Genomic DNA, 15,676 nt, shown 5'->3' on the forward strand with positions numbered 1-15,676 from the left:
AACTGGTAGGCCCTTGCAATAGTCAGTACCCAAAAAGTAGCCCTCAATTTGAAAAATATTGGTGACCCATGATCTCCCTGTTATTTATATAATCTTTTAAGAGCTGATGATCTAAATTGTTATCTAATCAATAAGTATGCTCTATTCATCCCAGTCCACATTCCAGTCAGACTCGAACCCTGCACCTCTGAGGTGGCTGTGCCAACCAGTGTACCATCATATTGTAATGAAATAAAATAATAAGATTAAATTGACATGATTTATGGATTGAATTTGGGCACTAAAAATACAGTATTATACAATACCATGATACTGTATCAAGTATCAATGTCATGCAATAAATACTTATGTGTAAAATTGTAAATACGGTTGTAAAACATAGTTCCTGCTGATAGTTGTGTTTCTATCTAAGTTCATTATCATTCAAAATATTGCACTGTGAATACAAGGAAGTTTGTGTCGTGTGTATCATTTGGTTTAACATTGGTGATGACTATTATTGCCACAAATTTTCTTTTGACGAATGAGGCTTGGAAATATCCCGTAAGAAGCATGAAATGTATTTGAGATGGTACAACTTTTTTAACGCACCTATGTAGAGTAAACTGGACATTTTAGCATGTGGCACGTTTTTAAGGACCGCACACGGCAAGAATATGAAATAATCTTGAAAATGATCTATTACTACATATTGGAAATTTACTGGCCAAAATTCAGACCTAAATTAGGTTAGTCTTTGTGCTTTTATTAAATGACTGACTGATTGTTCTTCTCCTAATCTAATCAATGACTTCGTGTGGGTGGCAATGCAAGTCTCTTTTTCAAGATTCAATTTTGGTTTGTAGATAAGGTGCCAATGGGTACATTATTATCTCACACAGTGGCGTTACCTTCCGGAAGCAGATGATAAGCAGTCGCGTTTCATCAAAGGAAATGGGGTACTGATGATGAAAGTGAAATATCTGCATAAAATCAGCCACGCAACCTTCCAACTGTGCACATACTTATACTTTGCACTGCTTAGTTTTACTGTAAGGACTCAATAAATAAACTAGCCTGATTAACGAAATAGTATTTGTTGACCTGTGTTGAAGTAATACCAGTTATTGTTTGCATTTCAAAAAAGAAGTCTTCACCTTTATTATTTTTAAAAATGTATTTAATAAATAGAAAAAACAGTCAGAATGATTGACAACATATAATCACCTATTAGAAGTTTACACATTGGTTGACTCATATTATATATAAACAATGGCAGGGAAATATCGGCGTGTCTGCTTAAACTTTATAGAGCTAATTTAGTTTTATGGACACCAACTTCATTGCAGGTGAGAGAGTTCTTGAAATTTTCAGGTACATTAAAATCTGGAGGCATATCAAAAAACGCCTCATCATCAAAGCAGTCTTCATCCGATGGGGAAGCCATGACTGGCAGCGTCAAGACCAAACCGGTCAGCAGTCCACCAACAGTAGAAAGTGCAATGGTGGAAAAGATCGCTGCCACTTGGTAGAGAGCCTGCTCTTGTACCGTACGCCCCAAGCCCGGCTTCAACCCGGGGATCAGCATCTGAAGCTCCAGCAGTTTTGGATCTCCCTCAGGTGGAGCGCAGTGGGAAAAGATCTGGTACATGCTGGGTCCGTAGGTTTCCTCGGTCGCTAGCAGGATGGCACAGATTCCGGCCGTGGATGAAATGAGGCCCGTGAGTCCGTGTAGATTGTGAATGCCACACTGGTCTTGGATCTTCAAGGTTCGTGCTAAAAAGGGGCTGAGGTACCTGTACCCAAAAAAACAAGCGACACAGCCCATGATGCCCAAAGCGTAGGCAGCTGAAGGAGAAATCATCATGTCCACTGACGCTCCAACTGTCACACCACCTGCCAAAGTCACGTTCTGGATGTCGGCCATTGTGAGCTTGCCTCTCTTATTGAACACTGCGGAAAGTGCGAACGCCGTGAGAGTGGATGAGCTCAGACCGATAAAAGTGTGCAGGATCGCTCGGTGTTGATCGTCGCCTTTTAAGGTGAGCGCAGAGTTGAAGGAAGGCCAGAACACCCAGAGGAACAAGGTTCCCATGATTGAGAGGATGTCAGAATGGTAACTGGTGACTTCTTTGGAGTGGCCGTTACAGAGGGCCGGGCGGTACAGCACAAAAGTCACACCGAGACCAAAGTAGCAGGCAAACAAGTGAATAAGAATGCTGCCGCCGGCGTCATTTATCCGGATGTATTTCAATACAGCCCACTCTGTCACAGCAAACACGGGGATCTCCAGCAAAGCCATTACCAGGAGCTGCACCGGACTGGTCTTCCCAAGCACGGCCCCAAAGGAGATGAGCACCACAGCGCATGCAAATTCTGCATACAAAAGATTGACGACGCTCAGGTGGATTTTGCCATCGTGGTAAAACTGGAAGAAGCCTTGGATGACGATTGCCCACTGGATGGCAAAGGTGGCCGTAAGAAAGTTGAAGACCATTCCGCTGAAGCCGTAGAAGCGGCAGAAGGCCAGCAGGCAGCCGAAGCCGACGAAGATCATCATTTGGACGTCGGCGAAGAAAGGATAGTCGTGATACACGCTGTTGTCCATCGCCTCGGTCTCATTGTTTTGCATCTTGGCATTGGCGTCGTCATCGTAAGTGACAAAGACGGCATATAGAGTCAGGATGACCACTTCCAACACTAACACCAATGCTGGAAGGCGCACTCGGAGACTTGTTGACGTATTCATGGTGACGAACGCTAAGGGCGGTCTGATCTCATACTCGCTCAGTTGCACTAATAGCTCCTTTTATAATCAGTTTAATCAGATAAGGAAAGCTAATAACAATGGTAAAAGAGCACCAGTCCATGCAGGTGATAAGTTAAGGTTAACAACGTATAAACTCAGGGGACTGCACTTTAATCCCTCATAAGTGGAAACTTTCCCCCCTCTGCTGTATCACAATTAAAAAAAGGTTATAAATAAAATACATGCTTTATAATACAGCAGTTGTTTTACTTCAAGTAAATCAATATTTATTTATTTTATATAATAGTTTTTGTTTAAAAACATTGTTACTTCACGCAAAGTGCTCTATTTAGAAAAAACAGAGTTAATATCAACAACTTAAGACTGAAAAGTTACACAAAATGAGAGTGATGAAAGTCAGCGTGACAACATTATATAAAATAACTAAAAATTATTATAAGACAAAGGATGAATCAAGACCCATAAAATCAGCACATAAAACAGATTACAGTAATCAGAATATCCGTCTATAAATGGTCAAGTACAAATTAAAAGATACCAGCTTCATACAAAGAGAAAATAATGTTCAACTAAGACTCAAAAGGCAAGTCTTCGTTTTGTTTTTCAACAATACTGTCCGGCCTATTCTTATTTAATACAAACTTCAGTTTAACATAGCAAAGCAAATATTACATTTTAACAAAATGCATGTTTATTCTGTGACATGTCTCCATGGAATCTCCAAAAACAAACCAAAAACATAAAATGAAGAAAAAATAAAACCAGAAACATTCCTGATAAAACAGAACACCTTTCCGTATTTAGTATTTATCTTATAATTAAACAAATAATTAAATAAACAATTCCAATGTATAAAATAATCGACTATCATTTTTAATTAAATTTTGTACGCATTACCTAAAAAAAAAAAAGTTAAATGTTCAATTTTTATAACACTAATTTTGATACTTTATTAATGAATTTAAATAAATGATTTCTTGAGAAAAATGAATTACAAAATTGAATCAATACATTTTGACAAACAGTATTTTGCGGGCAAAGGTGGATGAATTAATCCAACAAATTATAGTTTATAGAACCTTTTGATCACATCATGCTGCACACTGCGTGAAAAAATGACACATTCATTTGTCTGATGTTATTTATTATTATTTTTAACGACAGACTCGCTGAGTCACGACTTTTTAAACCTGAGGCGAAATAGTAGCAGGAAGAAGAAACGAATCCCACAATGCATTGCACTGCCCACGTATGCAAACAGGAACATGGCTGCCGGTGTTTGACAGAGCAGTAGTTTATTTTCTTTATTTCTGTTGGCCTGACAGCCCTTTAAAGTCGCCCCATCACACTATCTTAACATCTGCGAGTAAAGTAAAACGTGTGTGGTTGATTTTTACAGCATCTTCTGACATTGTTGCTCGCCAACCCAACAGGTAAGCCTTGGTGCGCTAGCTCGGTGGCTAACCTAGCCTTGTCGGTGTTCAGTCATCGTGTCAAATCATAATCGCGACTGACTGACTATCCATCTATTTGGCAACACCTCAAGACAAGTGAAATAGTTAAATGTTGAGAATTAACACGTCGTGCGGTAAACGTCGATAGATTAAATCTGTAGATTCCATGCTCATTCATGAGCAGCAATGTACTGTACTAATAGTACTTCTCCGACTTATGCAATAAATATATTTCAAATCTCATAAACACAATGTTTATTACTAGAAGTCACTTTATAGCACAGCGCCACCGTAATAACATTCTGTTATATCTGTTGCCAGTGAATCAACATGGCCAGTCCAAGAACAAGAAGAGTTTTGAAGGAAGTCAGAACGCAAGATGAAAATAATGTAAGTCCACAGAGGAACCCATTTAGCTATGGTTGCTACACATGAACTGAAACCACTTTAAAAAACTTGTAAGCAAATGTGGTGTTGTGGGTAGCTAATGCTGCTGTAAAATCACCATTAAAGAAAGCTACCTCTCTTCCCCAGGGGACCAAACCAATGAATACAGGAGTACGATTAATATTAATAGTGTCTGCAAGCTTTAACAGCATACTTTGCAACCATATCTAATGAATATTGAATTCCTTATATAATGCTTTTTGTTTTCTCTCTCGCAGTTGTGCTTTGAGTGTGGGGCGTTCAACCCACAGTGGGTTAGTGTGACCTATGGAATCTGGATATGTCTGGAATGCTCTGGAAAACACAGAGGCTTGGGGGTTCATCTCAGGTAGAGAAAATGATCTCATGTGTTTTCAGAGATGAGTGCAACAGCTTTCAACTTTGACCTCAATTAATTCATGATTCTGCATCCTTGACACACCCTTAGATGATTGTAATCCACGTAACGCAGCAGTTAGTTAATAACAGCGTTATAAAATACAAATGATTACCAAAAGACTTCACCTATTGTTTTTTTGTTTCTAGAATATTACTTAACATTTATTGTAGCGTTTGGTGAAACAACTCTTTTCTGTTTACAGTTTTGTACGTTCTGTCACTATGGACAAGTGGAAAGATATTGAGCTTGAGAAGATGAAAGCGGGAGGGAATGGCAAATTTCGTTTGTTTCTCGAACTCCAAGATGATTACAATCCCAACTGGAATTTACAGGAGAAGTATAACAGCCGAGCTGCTGCGCTATTCAGGGACAAGGTAAGCTGACAAGCGAGTTCCTTTAAGCGATAACGATGTTCCAACATTAACAACAATTTTTTTTTAACATTTTTGGCATTTACATCTCATTTAAGTATGCAAGTGGTGCAAATGATTGTTTCCTCAAAGTTGTCCAAGGTGATTAGGAAATGTAAAAACAATCTTAATGATAATGGAGAGTATTAATATTTGTAAAATCTTGTGTCAGTTTCTTGTGACATTTCCAGCCTGGTTGTCTCAGCTTCAATATCTAATGTTATCTCAAGAAACATAAAATTTCTGTTATTCATCTTTATTATTGGATGTGTCAGGTTGCCACCGAAGCAGAGGGCAAGGAGTGGTCAATTGAAACATCATCTGCCAAAAATTGGACATCACCTCAACCCAAAAGCAGCCTTTCATCCTCTCACCGGTAAGACCGAAGGGAAATTTATTCCCAGGATATGACTCGTCATTAATACTGCGAATATGCGCCACAGATCCGGGGGGTCTGGAGTGAACTCCGCCACATCTGGTGATAAAGCATTTGAAGACTGGTTGAGTGATGACGTCAACTCTTATCAGAGGTTGAAAACCTGATCGTCCTATCAAGGATTGTTACATTTTCTTTTTTCTTTTTAAGAAGTTTATGACTTTGATTAATCTCTTTTTCAGTGGAGGTGGTTACAGTGGGAATCAAGAGAATCGCTATGTTGGCTTTGGCAACACAGTGACCCCTGAAAAGAAGGAAGATGACTTCATTAACAATGCCATGACCTCCATTTATTCAGTAAGACCACGTTGTAAACAGTCAGCCTTTCATTTGACTGTCATAGCTTTTCATTTATCCTGCTTTCTTTTTGTTTTGCAGGGTTGGAGCAATTTCACTGTTGGGGCCACTAAATTTGCTTCCATAGCAAAAGATAATGTAAGAATTTGCTGCACCGTTACAGTTAAGTGGTAACATTTCGGAGACAAATACTTCTTAACATATTCATATTTCTTCCCACCCAGACAACAAAATTGGCAAATCAAGCAACTTTGAAGGTAAGACTGATATGGTTGGTGGCGTCTTTCAGGTACACACAAAAGTGATTACATACATTATTGAATTTATGACTAGTTTATTTTACATAGACTGAATGCTTTGTTTATTTAATACAAAAAATACTTGCCTCATTGCACATTTTAAATCTAAAGGCATGATGATCTCTAATCAGTTACGTTTAATATCTCTTTGCCTTCTCTGGATGTAGTTAAGGGGCTATAAAGCGCCCCCAGAACCGGTAAAGCAAGAAATGAGCGCATGAGACTTTTCCTGCATCATGTTTGTATTTGTGTCATGTCATTTAAGAACGAAAATGTGTCTGCATGAGAATATTTTCTGCTTAGTGCACATTTATTTTAATGTTACTTTATTTTCGGATTGTTCTGCTTGCACGATTTAGATCATTTTTTGCTAGCAAAGAGACATTTCACAAATGGTGGCTGTCACCTGTGGGTTGTTGGCTTCTGCATCATAAAATATGTGCTATGAGTTTATGGATAACTTAAAGAATAAATTTTTAATTTTCTCCCATCGGTCACTGTATAAGTGGATACGGATAAAAAAAAAATCAACTATTTATATAGTTTTGCTTTTTTTTTGTGTTGTCAAGGTGTAATGGCCCAAAAATATTTTCACCCACCCTTAATTATATGTTTAAAATGGTTTCCTCACATTGAATCCCAAATCCATGCCTCTATATTCGCTAGAGCGGTCTGTGAGCCATTACACCGACAAGTTCTTGTTGAGCGTCATTAGTCACTTCATGCCAAACTGTCAGTATGAATCTGTTTAATTGAAGTGACCCTCCCTCTCACTTCCCACTAGGCCACAGAGTTAGGACACACAATAAATGAAAGTGTTATCAAACCTACCCAAGAAAAGGTAACATTGATGTTTGAAGTTGCTCATTTGGTGGTGGGTTGCAGCATTTAAAAAGAAAACAGTTTTAGATGTGAATGTGCTATTTTTGACACTGCTTGCTTTATCGGCTTCATGTGAACTCACATTATAAGACAAAACCAGGACATTAGTAAGTTAACGTTCTAACTAGTTTAGGGGATATGGAGATTGAAGTTGTTTTTGCAGAATTGTAATGATCAATTCTTTTCTCCACCCCTTCTGGTTCTGGGCCATCGTTCTTGGCACCTGCTTCAACCATATCATATGAATCTATACATATCTTAGGTTTTGAGTCGGTGACTGGACAAGCCTGGTAAAATCAGTCTTTTGCCTTATAATGTACAGTTGACATGGATTAGGCACCTGCAGCATGCGCTTCTCTTTTCCCTTATTGAAAACGATTGTAGCCGCATTTCTTTGCATTTAACTAACTTTTTTGAGGCATTTGTAATAAATATAATCAGCCAAAAATGATTGCTGTTTTAAATATACAGTGGATTAAAAGAAAAAAAAAACTACACACGCCCCCATTCAAATGCCAGATTTTTATGATGTAAAAAATAAGACCAACAGAAATCATTAAAAAAAAAAATCACCTATGTTGACCTATGACCTGTTCAGCTCAGTTGGATAAATGTGGTTGCGCCAATGTGCACACCATATCCTAGCTTCTCGCAATTCTTTTAATAAACATCACAAAATCCTGGCACATCATCGCAAGGGCTGTATCGACTATTTCTATCCACTGTAACTGTACTAAAAATGTATTCATACGATTTGTTGAAATTATTACAATTTGGCTCATCCAGGTGAAAGATGGCAAATTGCTAGATGAAATGACAATCGGCATCTCTGAGTTGGCAAACAAGGTAGGATGGATGGCAGAGCTCTGACAAACTGAAGGGACAAAACCAGTCTTGTGAGCGTACAACAGTAATAATTAATATTTAAAATAAAATCACTGGAAAACAATAACTGTGCAAGGCACGTGCCCTTGTTTCCACCCTCAAAAGAGACTGGTTTTGTTGCAAAATGTATGTACATATATATTAATGAAATGTTCTGTTGTTTTTTCTTGCTGCCATTTGTACTTTGGTGGTGAGTATTTATATGCACACCATTTGTTATTTTATCATCACTGTCTCTTGTTCTGTCAAGACTTATACATTAAATATTAAATGTTATTGATAAATGATATTTAAAAAAAAAAAAGACATTGGTAGTCACTGAATGCGCAAGGTAACTGTTGTGTGTCAACTTTATATCTATTTTAAAGTATAGTGTCTACTTTAGGTGCAGGGAGCTGGTGCCAAATTGACCAATCTCTTCTCGGGAAAACCAGAAGACGGGTAGTTATACATTGAAATAAAGTAGTCGAGTAGAAATGCCACACCCCAAATTTAATTGTAATGTGAAATTGTGTCCTTGTGTTTAGGGCCGCTGGAGATAGCTACCAGAACATGGATGCTACTGAGGGATATCAGGGTAGTTCCACCCAGCCTGCCTCAAAGGACTTCTGGGAAACATTTGGTAGCAACAGCTCCCTTAAAGCAAAGAAATCCCCAAGCAGTGACAGCTGGACCATTGCAGATAATTCTGCAAAGAAGAGCTCTGACAGTTGGGACAATTGGGGCTCAGATGCGGCATCCAACAACAAACACAGCACAGAGGAGAGCTGGGAGGCCTGGGACAACAACTGGGAGAAAGCAGATGGCAAGACCAAAAAGAGTCCGACGAAACCTGCCGAGGAAGCCTGGGGTAATGCAGACTGGTAATCATCTCACCAACCCTTTGCCTCTTTTTCACTCATCATCCCACCAGCACTGGGAAGGAGGTGTTTTGCCGAACACTTCCTGTCAGTCCATTCTAATGCTCTACGTTAAACACATGCCCAAGGTTTACATTAACTGCATGATAAGTCTTATTCATAAAAATGACAACTATATTGACTCGGACTTGTTTTATATTGCCCCGAGGAAAAAAATAATCAGTGTATATAAGATTCCAATTGACTACTCCATGACAGAAAGTGGTATCGACCCTGTTGCTAAATAAGTCAATGTTCATCCTGTATACTTGTTACATTGTAATATTGCTGCTCATTTCACTTCTAAAAGAAAATGACGCATGAGATACTGTTGGTACTGTAAATCATTGTAAATACAGAATGGCTAGCGCTATTCTTGATCTTGTGGTCAGCCGCACTGATAGTGTGCATAAATGAATCTGTGAAAAAATGCAAATTAGCTGTCATGGATTTGTCTATTTGCACCTATCCTTATTCCCTGCAGGACACTTAATGCCTGGTTTTGTGATCAGGCGCCATCTAGTGGCGACTGGAGTATGTTGACGTGAGCTGAGGAGTTTCATTTAGACATAAGTTGCTGCCATCTTGTGGCAATGAGACAATTAAAACAATGCATACAGACGGACGGACAGATGATCCGCGTTATAACCATTAAAACACATTTATTTACACATATGATAAACAAACAATGTTTTTGGTGCTTTTCTGGGAAGACAAATGCTTTGTTCAAGATATCTATTTTTTTTAATCCACCTTTAAGTCATATTTGATGAAGAAAACCTTATTCTATTCCGTTTCTACCTCGAAGAAATTACTATATAGTATGCGATATGTCTTTCTTTGTTGTGTCCGCAGTATGATGGGGATTTCATCTTATGTTAAAACAAGACAAAAGGAATGGCAGCAACTTTAAATTGCCTCACTGTCAGTAGAGTACTATGATTAAAAAAAAAACACACACACACACTCCAAGAACAGTTGTCCTGTATCCTGATGTGTTAAAGCCTTAAACCCCTCTTTGGTCATGTCAGCTTGTTGTGACTTTGTTCATGTGATGCCGTGAGTTTTACATGTTTGTAAATGGAAAATCTCATATTATGCGTGTTTGTAAATTGTTACCTCCGAGCTCTTCCATGACTCATTTCCTCCCCGTGTCATGACAGCATGATATATACACACCTAATATTCTTTTAAAAACATTATTCTCCAATATCTTGCTGGGGTAAGTCGCTGAATGCTAAACAAAATGCATCCAGGTGCTGACATAAACACGAGACAAAATTTATTCTGCATTATAATCTTAACCTAACTACATTTAAAAAAAAAACTGCTCAGCAGCTGTGCCTGTAAAACATTGCAATTATGCTATGTTAATGTTTCTCATGACAGATGTTATTTTTGATGTTGTGCATGAGATCTGTAGTGTGAAAATTAAAATATTCAGCTGTTGTTAAATCCTCCAAATCTTCAGTGTATTCAAGTGCGGTTCTGTCAAGTTGCTCCCTTCCAAGTTTCACCAGCAGCAACCCCATGAGGCAAGCCTGTGTTACAGGCCACAGACTGTGGATATTCACCTGTATACATGATCTCTGTGTTGAATAAATTGTGTAGATTCACTGGCATTTTGTCTGCTTAGACCTTGTTTTCATGGAAAAAAAACCATGACACTCTTAGCATATCTCCGAGAATTTAGAAGCTTTGTTGTGCTGTTTTGCTGCACATCAAAGTCTGTCAGGACTGTAGGAGCAATACGCTGGAATCCTAAGATCACACCCTTCGATAGCTCAGTTGGCAGAGCGGAGGACTGTAGGGGTAATAAGACGATATCCTTAAGTCGCTGGTTCAAATCCGGCTCGAAGGATGTATTTTGCACCACCATTTGATTTCATTAATCATCCAAAGCACTTTCGGGGAATAATTGATCATACTGCAGAAACAATACTTACATATCCTTCGATAGCTCAGTTGGTAGAGCGGAGGACTGTAGCAGCAATACGCCGAAATCCTTAGGTCGCTGGTTCAAATCCGGCTCGAAGGACTTTCTTTACCCCACCATTTGATTTAATGTAAAGCACTATCGGGGAATAATTGATCACACTGCTGAAACATTAATTTCATATCCTTCGATAGCTCAGTTGGCAGAGTGGAGGACTGTAGGAGCAATATGTTGACATCCTTAGGTCGCTGGTTCAAGTCCGGCTCGAAGGAGTTGAGTTTTCCCACCTTTTGATTTTTCTGCACTATAGCTAAACAATCGACCATATCGGACAAATAAAGTTAAAGTCCCAATGATTGTCACACACACAACTGGGTGCGGTGAAATTTTGCTCTGCATTTAACCCATCCCCGAAGGGAGCAGTGGGCAGCAGCGGTGCCGCGCCCGGGAATCATTTGGTGATCTAACCCCCCAATTCCAACCCTTAATGCTGAGTGCCAAGCAGGGAGGCAATGGGTCCCATTTTTATAGTCTTTGGCCGGGGTTTGAACCCACAACCTTCCAGTCTCAGGGCGGACACTCTACTAGGCCACTGAGCTGGGACTAGGCCACTGAGCTGGAATGAATCCCTTGTTGATACTCCTTTGATAGCTCAGTTGGTAGGGCGGAGGACTGTAGGAGTCAAGTGCTGACATCCTTAGGTCGCTGGTTCAAATCTGGCCCGAAGGAATTTATGTATTTATTTACTCCACCGTTTGACTTCATTAATCATGCACTATTGGGGATAATTGGTTGTATTCTAAGGATGAGAAAATGGTGTTTTCTACACCCTTCGATAGCTCAGTTGGGAGAGCGGAGGACTGTAGGGTTAATAAGACGATATCCTTAGGTCGCTGGTTCAAATCCAGCTCGAAGGATTTTATTTACTCCACCGTTTGACTTCATTAGTCATGCACTATTGGGGATAATTGGTTGTATTCTAAGGATGAGTAAACAGTGCTTTCTGCACCCTTCGATAGCTCAGTTGGTAGAGCGAAGGACTGTAGGAGCAAGATGTTGGTATCCTTAGGTCGCTGGGTCAAATCCGGCTCGAAGGAATTTATGTATTTATTTACGCCACCGTTTGACTTCATTAATCACGCACTATTGGGGATAATTGGTTGTATTCTAAGGATGAGAAAATGGTGTTTTCTACACCCTTCGATAGCTCAGTTGGTAGAGCGGAGGACTGTAGCAGCAATACGCCGAAATCCTTAGGTCGCTGGTTCAAATCCGGCTCGAAGGACTTTCTTTACCCCACCATTTGATTTAATGTAAAGCACTATCGGGAAATAATTGATCATACTGCTGAAACATTAATTTCATATCCTTCGATAGCTCAGTTGGTAGAGTGGAGGACTGTTGGAGCAATATGCTGACATCCTTAGGTCGCTGGTTCAAATCCGGCTCGAAGGAATTTCTTTTGCCCACCGTTTGATTTTATTAGTCATGTTACACGCTCAGGGGATAATTGGCCACATTCTATGGATGAGATAACGTCAGTTTCGATAGCCTTCGATAGCTCAGTTGGTAGAGCGGAGGACTGTAGGCGCAAGATGCTGTTATCCTTAGGTCGCAGGTTCAAATCCGGCTTGAAGGAGTTGATTTCTCCCACCTTTTGATTTTTCTGCACTATAGCTAAACAATTGGCCATATCGGACAAATGAATCCCTCTTTGGTACCCCTTCGATAGCTCAGTTGGTAGAGTGGAGGACTGTAGCAGCTAAATGCTGATGTCCTTAGGTTGCTGGTTCAAATCCGGCTCGAAGGAACTTATTTACTCCACCGTTTGACTTCATTAGTCATGCACTATTGGGGATAATTGGTTGTATTCTAAGGATGAGTAAACAGTGCTTTCTCCACCCTTCGATAGCTCAGTTGGTAGAGCGAAGGACTGTAGGAGCAAGATGTTGGTATCCTTAGGTCGCTGGTTCAAATCCGGCTCGAAGGAATTTCTTTTCCCCACCGTTTGATTTTATTAGTCATGTTACACGCTCAGGGGATAATTGGTCACATTCTATGGATGAGATAACGTCAGTTTCGATAGCCTTCGATAGCTCAGTTGGTAGAGCGGAGGACTGTAGGCGCAAGATGCTGTTATCCTTAGGTCGCAGGTTCAAATCCGGCTCGAAGGAGTTGATTTTTCCCACCTTTTGATTTTTCTGCGCTATAGCTAAACAATCGGCCATATCGGACAAATGAATCCCTCTTTGATACCCCTTCGATAGCTCAGTTGGTAGAGTGGAGGACTGTAGGAGCTAAATGCTGATATCCTTAGGTCGCTGGTTCAAGTCTGGCCCGAAGGAATTTATGTATTTATTTACTCCACCGTTTGACTTCATTAATCATGCACTATTGGGGATAATTGGTTGTATTCTAAGGATGAGAAAATGGTGTTTTCTACACCCTTCGATAGCTCAGTTGGGAGAGCGGAGGACTGTAGGGTTAATAAGACGATATCCTTAGGTCGCTGGTTCAAATCCAGCTCGAAGGATTTTATTTACTCCACCGTTTGACTTCATTAGTCATGCACTATTGGGGATAATTGGTTGTATTCTAAGGATGAGTAAACAGTGCTTTCTGCACCCTTCGATAGCTCAGTTGGTAGAGCGAAGGACTGTAGGAGCAAGATGTTGGTATCCTTAGGTCGCTGGGTCAAATCCGGCTCGAAGGAATTTATGTATTTATTTACGCCACCGTTTGACTTCATTAATCACGCACTATTGGGGATAATTGGTTGTATTCTAAGGATGAGAAAATGGTGTTTTCTACACCCTTCGATAGCTCAGTTGGTAGAGCGGAGGACTGTAGCAGCAATACGCCGAAATCCTTAGGTCGCTGGTTCAAATCCGGCTCGAAGGACTTTCTTTACCCCACCATTTGATTTAATGTAAAGCACTATCGGGAAATAATTGATCATACTGCTGAAACATTAATTTCATATCCTTCGATAGCTCAGTTGGTAGAGTGGAGGACTGTTGGAGCAATATGCTGACATCCTTAGGTCGCTGGTTCAAATCCGGCTCGAAGGAATTTCTTTTGCCCACCGTTTGATTTTATTAGTCATGTTACACGCTCAGGGGATAATTGGCCACATTCTATGGATGAGATAACGTCAGTTTCGATAGCCTTCGATAGCTCAGTTGGTAGAGCGGAGGACTGTAGGCGCAAGATGCTGTTATCCTTAGGTCGCAGGTTCAAATCCGGCTTGAAGGAGTTGATTTCTCCCACCTTTTGATTTTTCTGCACTATAGCTAAACAATTGGCCATATCGGACAAATGAATCCCTCTTTGGTACCCCTTCGATAGCTCAGTTGGTAGAGTGGAGGACTGTAGCAGCTAAATGCTGATGTCCTTAGGTTGCTGGTTCAAATCCGGCTCGAAGGAACTTATTTACTCCACCGTTTGACTTCATTAGTCATGCACTATTGGGGATAATTGGTTGTATTCTAAGGATGAGTAAACAGTGCTTTCTCCACCCTTCGATAGCTCAGTTGGTAGAGCGAAGGACTGTAGGAGCAAGATGTTGGTATCCTTAGGTCGCTGGTTCAAATCCGGCTCGAAGGAATTTCTTTTCCCCACCGTTTGATTTTATTAGTCATGTTACACGCTCAGGGGATAATTGGTCACATTCTATGGATGAGATAACGTCAGTTTCGATAGCCTTCGATAGCTCAGTTGGTAGAGCGGAGGACTGTAGGCGCAAGATGCTGTTATCCTTAGGTCGCAGGTTCAAATCCGGCTCGAAGGAGTTGATTTTTCCCACCTTTTGATTTTTCTGCGCTATAGCTAAACAATCGGCCATATCGGACAAATGAATCCCTCTTTGATACCCCTTCGATAGCTCAGTTGGTAGAGTGGAGGACTGTAGCAGCTAAATGCTGATATCCTTAGGTCGCTGGTTCAAATCCGGCTCGAAGGAATTTATTTACTCCACCGTTTGACTTCGTTAGTCATGCACTATTGGGGATAATTGGTTGTATTCTAAGGATGAGTAAACAATGCTTTCTACACCCTTCGATAGCTCAGTTGGTAGAGCGGAGGACTGTAGGAGCAATATGCTGACATCCTTAGGTCGCTGGTTCGAATCTGGCTCGAAGGAGTTTCTTTTCCCCACCGTTAGATTTCATTAATCATATGAAGCACGCTCAGGGGATAATTGTTTCCATTCTATGGATGAGGCAAGACTGATTTCTCCAGACTTCGATAGCTCAGTTGGTAGAGCGGAGGACTGTAGGCACAAGATACTGGTATCCTTAGGTCGCAGGTTCAAATCCGGCTCGAAGGAGTTTATTTTTCCCACCCTTTGATTTCTCCACTATAGCTAAACAATCGGGCATATTGGACAAATGAATCCCTCATTGATACCCCTTCGATAGCTCAGTTGGTAGAGCGGAGGACTGTAGGAGCAATAAGCTGAAATCCTTAGGTCGCTGGTTCAAATCCGGTTCGAAGGATGTTCTTTTCCTACCCATTTTTAAATCAATATCACATTGTATATGAGTTAATTCATTGTGCTGATTATATATATTACAGTGATTATTCTGGGCAGGCATTTGTGATT

The 15,676-nt window shown here is 40.2% G+C and overlaps 1 protein-coding gene, 25 non-coding genes and 1 pseudogene across 32 annotated transcripts; 26 read left to right on the plus strand and 1 right to left on the minus strand.

The window, feature by feature from the left end:
• Window positions 1-1,143: 1,143 nt before the first annotated feature.
• LOC148390525 (ammonium transporter Rh type B pseudogene) lies at window positions 1,144-2,747 on the minus strand (annotated as a pseudogene).
• Window positions 2,748-3,961: 1,214 nt separating this feature from the next.
• Window positions 3,962-10,759, plus strand: arfgap1 (ARF GTPase activating protein 1). Of its 7 annotated transcripts, XM_088390341.1 has the most exons (14): window positions 3,962-4,182; window positions 4,525-4,593; window positions 4,869-4,978; window positions 5,232-5,403; window positions 5,715-5,815; window positions 5,883-5,969; window positions 6,058-6,172; window positions 6,254-6,310; window positions 6,397-6,429; window positions 6,639-6,668; window positions 7,256-7,312; window positions 8,140-8,199; window positions 8,624-8,679; window positions 8,766-10,759. In XM_088390341.1, the coding sequence occupies exons 2-14, from the start codon at window positions 4,534-4,536 to the stop codon at window positions 9,103-9,105; spliced, it is 1,278 nt and encodes a 425-aa protein (XP_088246467.1). In that variant the 5' UTR covers window positions 3,962-4,182; window positions 4,525-4,533; the 3' UTR covers window positions 9,106-10,759. The 7 variants fall into 7 exon arrangements, with proteins under 7 accessions (XP_088246467.1, XP_088246461.1, XP_088246464.1 ...); XM_088390335.1 differs by lacking the exon at window positions 6,639-6,668; XM_088390338.1 differs by lacking the exons at window positions 7,256-7,312; window positions 8,140-8,199 and having other exon boundaries at window positions 8,630-8,679.
• Window positions 10,760-10,910: 151 nt separating this feature from the next.
• Window positions 10,911-10,998, plus strand: trnay-gua (transfer RNA tyrosine (anticodon GUA)). The gene is given in 2 exon segments: window positions 10,911-10,947; window positions 10,963-10,998. It is a non-coding gene; the product is annotated as a tRNA-Tyr (tRNA).
• An 89-nt stretch (window positions 10,999-11,087) lies between these two features.
• On the plus strand, window positions 11,088-11,175 carry trnay-gua (transfer RNA tyrosine (anticodon GUA)). The gene is given in 2 exon segments: window positions 11,088-11,124; window positions 11,140-11,175. It is a non-coding gene; the product is annotated as a tRNA-Tyr (tRNA).
• An 82-nt stretch (window positions 11,176-11,257) lies between these two features.
• Window positions 11,258-11,345, plus strand: trnay-gua (transfer RNA tyrosine (anticodon GUA)). The gene is given in 2 exon segments: window positions 11,258-11,294; window positions 11,310-11,345. It is a non-coding gene; the product is annotated as a tRNA-Tyr (tRNA).
• A 369-nt stretch (window positions 11,346-11,714) lies between these two features.
• On the plus strand, window positions 11,715-11,802 carry trnay-gua (transfer RNA tyrosine (anticodon GUA)). The gene is given in 2 exon segments: window positions 11,715-11,751; window positions 11,767-11,802. It is a non-coding gene; the product is annotated as a tRNA-Tyr (tRNA).
• Window positions 11,803-11,902: 100 nt separating this feature from the next.
• Window positions 11,903-11,990, plus strand: trnay-gua (transfer RNA tyrosine (anticodon GUA)). The gene is given in 2 exon segments: window positions 11,903-11,939; window positions 11,955-11,990. It is a non-coding gene; the product is annotated as a tRNA-Tyr (tRNA).
• Window positions 11,991-12,082: 92 nt separating this feature from the next.
• trnay-gua (transfer RNA tyrosine (anticodon GUA)) lies at window positions 12,083-12,170 on the plus strand. The gene is given in 2 exon segments: window positions 12,083-12,119; window positions 12,135-12,170. It is a non-coding gene; the product is annotated as a tRNA-Tyr (tRNA).
• A 100-nt stretch (window positions 12,171-12,270) lies between these two features.
• On the plus strand, window positions 12,271-12,358 carry trnay-gua (transfer RNA tyrosine (anticodon GUA)). Its single transcript is given in 2 exon segments — window positions 12,271-12,307; window positions 12,323-12,358. It is a non-coding gene; the product is annotated as a tRNA-Tyr (tRNA).
• Window positions 12,359-12,440: 82 nt separating this feature from the next.
• Window positions 12,441-12,528, plus strand: trnan-guu (transfer RNA asparagine (anticodon GUU)). The gene is given in 2 exon segments: window positions 12,441-12,477; window positions 12,493-12,528. It is a non-coding gene; the product is annotated as a tRNA-Asn (tRNA).
• A 96-nt stretch (window positions 12,529-12,624) lies between these two features.
• On the plus strand, window positions 12,625-12,712 carry trnay-gua (transfer RNA tyrosine (anticodon GUA)). Its single transcript is given in 2 exon segments — window positions 12,625-12,661; window positions 12,677-12,712. It is a non-coding gene; the product is annotated as a tRNA-Tyr (tRNA).
• An 83-nt stretch (window positions 12,713-12,795) lies between these two features.
• On the plus strand, window positions 12,796-12,883 carry trnay-gua (transfer RNA tyrosine (anticodon GUA)). The gene is given in 2 exon segments: window positions 12,796-12,832; window positions 12,848-12,883. It is a non-coding gene; the product is annotated as a tRNA-Tyr (tRNA).
• A 92-nt stretch (window positions 12,884-12,975) lies between these two features.
• Window positions 12,976-13,063, plus strand: trnay-gua (transfer RNA tyrosine (anticodon GUA)). Its single transcript is given in 2 exon segments — window positions 12,976-13,012; window positions 13,028-13,063. It is a non-coding gene; the product is annotated as a tRNA-Tyr (tRNA).
• Window positions 13,064-13,159: 96 nt separating this feature from the next.
• Window positions 13,160-13,247, plus strand: trnay-gua (transfer RNA tyrosine (anticodon GUA)). Its single transcript is given in 2 exon segments — window positions 13,160-13,196; window positions 13,212-13,247. It is a non-coding gene; the product is annotated as a tRNA-Tyr (tRNA).
• Window positions 13,248-13,330: 83 nt separating this feature from the next.
• On the plus strand, window positions 13,331-13,418 carry trnay-gua (transfer RNA tyrosine (anticodon GUA)). Its single transcript is given in 2 exon segments — window positions 13,331-13,367; window positions 13,383-13,418. It is a non-coding gene; the product is annotated as a tRNA-Tyr (tRNA).
• Window positions 13,419-13,518: 100 nt separating this feature from the next.
• Window positions 13,519-13,606, plus strand: trnay-gua (transfer RNA tyrosine (anticodon GUA)). The gene is given in 2 exon segments: window positions 13,519-13,555; window positions 13,571-13,606. It is a non-coding gene; the product is annotated as a tRNA-Tyr (tRNA).
• A 92-nt stretch (window positions 13,607-13,698) lies between these two features.
• trnay-gua (transfer RNA tyrosine (anticodon GUA)) lies at window positions 13,699-13,786 on the plus strand. The gene is given in 2 exon segments: window positions 13,699-13,735; window positions 13,751-13,786. It is a non-coding gene; the product is annotated as a tRNA-Tyr (tRNA).
• Window positions 13,787-13,886: 100 nt separating this feature from the next.
• Window positions 13,887-13,974, plus strand: trnay-gua (transfer RNA tyrosine (anticodon GUA)). Its single transcript is given in 2 exon segments — window positions 13,887-13,923; window positions 13,939-13,974. It is a non-coding gene; the product is annotated as a tRNA-Tyr (tRNA).
• An 82-nt stretch (window positions 13,975-14,056) lies between these two features.
• Window positions 14,057-14,144, plus strand: trnan-guu (transfer RNA asparagine (anticodon GUU)). The gene is given in 2 exon segments: window positions 14,057-14,093; window positions 14,109-14,144. It is a non-coding gene; the product is annotated as a tRNA-Asn (tRNA).
• A 96-nt stretch (window positions 14,145-14,240) lies between these two features.
• On the plus strand, window positions 14,241-14,328 carry trnay-gua (transfer RNA tyrosine (anticodon GUA)). Its single transcript is given in 2 exon segments — window positions 14,241-14,277; window positions 14,293-14,328. It is a non-coding gene; the product is annotated as a tRNA-Tyr (tRNA).
• Window positions 14,329-14,411: 83 nt separating this feature from the next.
• Window positions 14,412-14,499, plus strand: trnay-gua (transfer RNA tyrosine (anticodon GUA)). Its single transcript is given in 2 exon segments — window positions 14,412-14,448; window positions 14,464-14,499. It is a non-coding gene; the product is annotated as a tRNA-Tyr (tRNA).
• Window positions 14,500-14,591: 92 nt separating this feature from the next.
• On the plus strand, window positions 14,592-14,679 carry trnay-gua (transfer RNA tyrosine (anticodon GUA)). Its single transcript is given in 2 exon segments — window positions 14,592-14,628; window positions 14,644-14,679. It is a non-coding gene; the product is annotated as a tRNA-Tyr (tRNA).
• Window positions 14,680-14,775: 96 nt separating this feature from the next.
• trnay-gua (transfer RNA tyrosine (anticodon GUA)) lies at window positions 14,776-14,863 on the plus strand. Its single transcript is given in 2 exon segments — window positions 14,776-14,812; window positions 14,828-14,863. It is a non-coding gene; the product is annotated as a tRNA-Tyr (tRNA).
• An 83-nt stretch (window positions 14,864-14,946) lies between these two features.
• trnay-gua (transfer RNA tyrosine (anticodon GUA)) lies at window positions 14,947-15,034 on the plus strand. The gene is given in 2 exon segments: window positions 14,947-14,983; window positions 14,999-15,034. It is a non-coding gene; the product is annotated as a tRNA-Tyr (tRNA).
• A 92-nt stretch (window positions 15,035-15,126) lies between these two features.
• Window positions 15,127-15,214, plus strand: trnay-gua (transfer RNA tyrosine (anticodon GUA)). The gene is given in 2 exon segments: window positions 15,127-15,163; window positions 15,179-15,214. It is a non-coding gene; the product is annotated as a tRNA-Tyr (tRNA).
• A 98-nt stretch (window positions 15,215-15,312) lies between these two features.
• On the plus strand, window positions 15,313-15,400 carry trnay-gua (transfer RNA tyrosine (anticodon GUA)). Its single transcript is given in 2 exon segments — window positions 15,313-15,349; window positions 15,365-15,400. It is a non-coding gene; the product is annotated as a tRNA-Tyr (tRNA).
• Window positions 15,401-15,481: 81 nt separating this feature from the next.
• Window positions 15,482-15,569, plus strand: trnay-gua (transfer RNA tyrosine (anticodon GUA)). The gene is given in 2 exon segments: window positions 15,482-15,518; window positions 15,534-15,569. It is a non-coding gene; the product is annotated as a tRNA-Tyr (tRNA).
• Window positions 15,570-15,676: the final 107 nt, after the last annotated feature.

The sequence above is a fragment of the Syngnathus floridae genome, chromosome 11 (genome assembly GCF_059516105.1).
Source record: "Syngnathus floridae isolate MCC-2025c chromosome 11, RoL_Sflo_1.0, whole genome shotgun sequence".
Taxonomy (NCBI): Eukaryota; Metazoa; Chordata; class Actinopteri; order Syngnathiformes; family Syngnathidae; genus Syngnathus; species Syngnathus floridae.

What these genes read in the sequence shown, in the direction of transcription:
- arfgap1 (XM_088390341.1), top strand. Translation starts at nt 4,534, where the DNA reads ATGGCCAGTCCAAGAACAAGAAGAGTTTTGAAGGAAGTCAGAACGCAA. An exon ending in ATAAAGCGCCCCCAGAACCG is followed by an intron (nt 6,669 to 7,255) that starts GTAAAGCAAGAA and finishes ACTTCCCACTAG; the next exon opens with GCCACAGAGTTAGGACACAC. An exon ending in TCAAACCTACCCAAGAAAAG is followed by an intron (nt 7,313 to 8,139) that starts GTAACATTGATG and finishes TGGCTCATCCAG; the next exon opens with GTGAAAGATGGCAAATTGCT.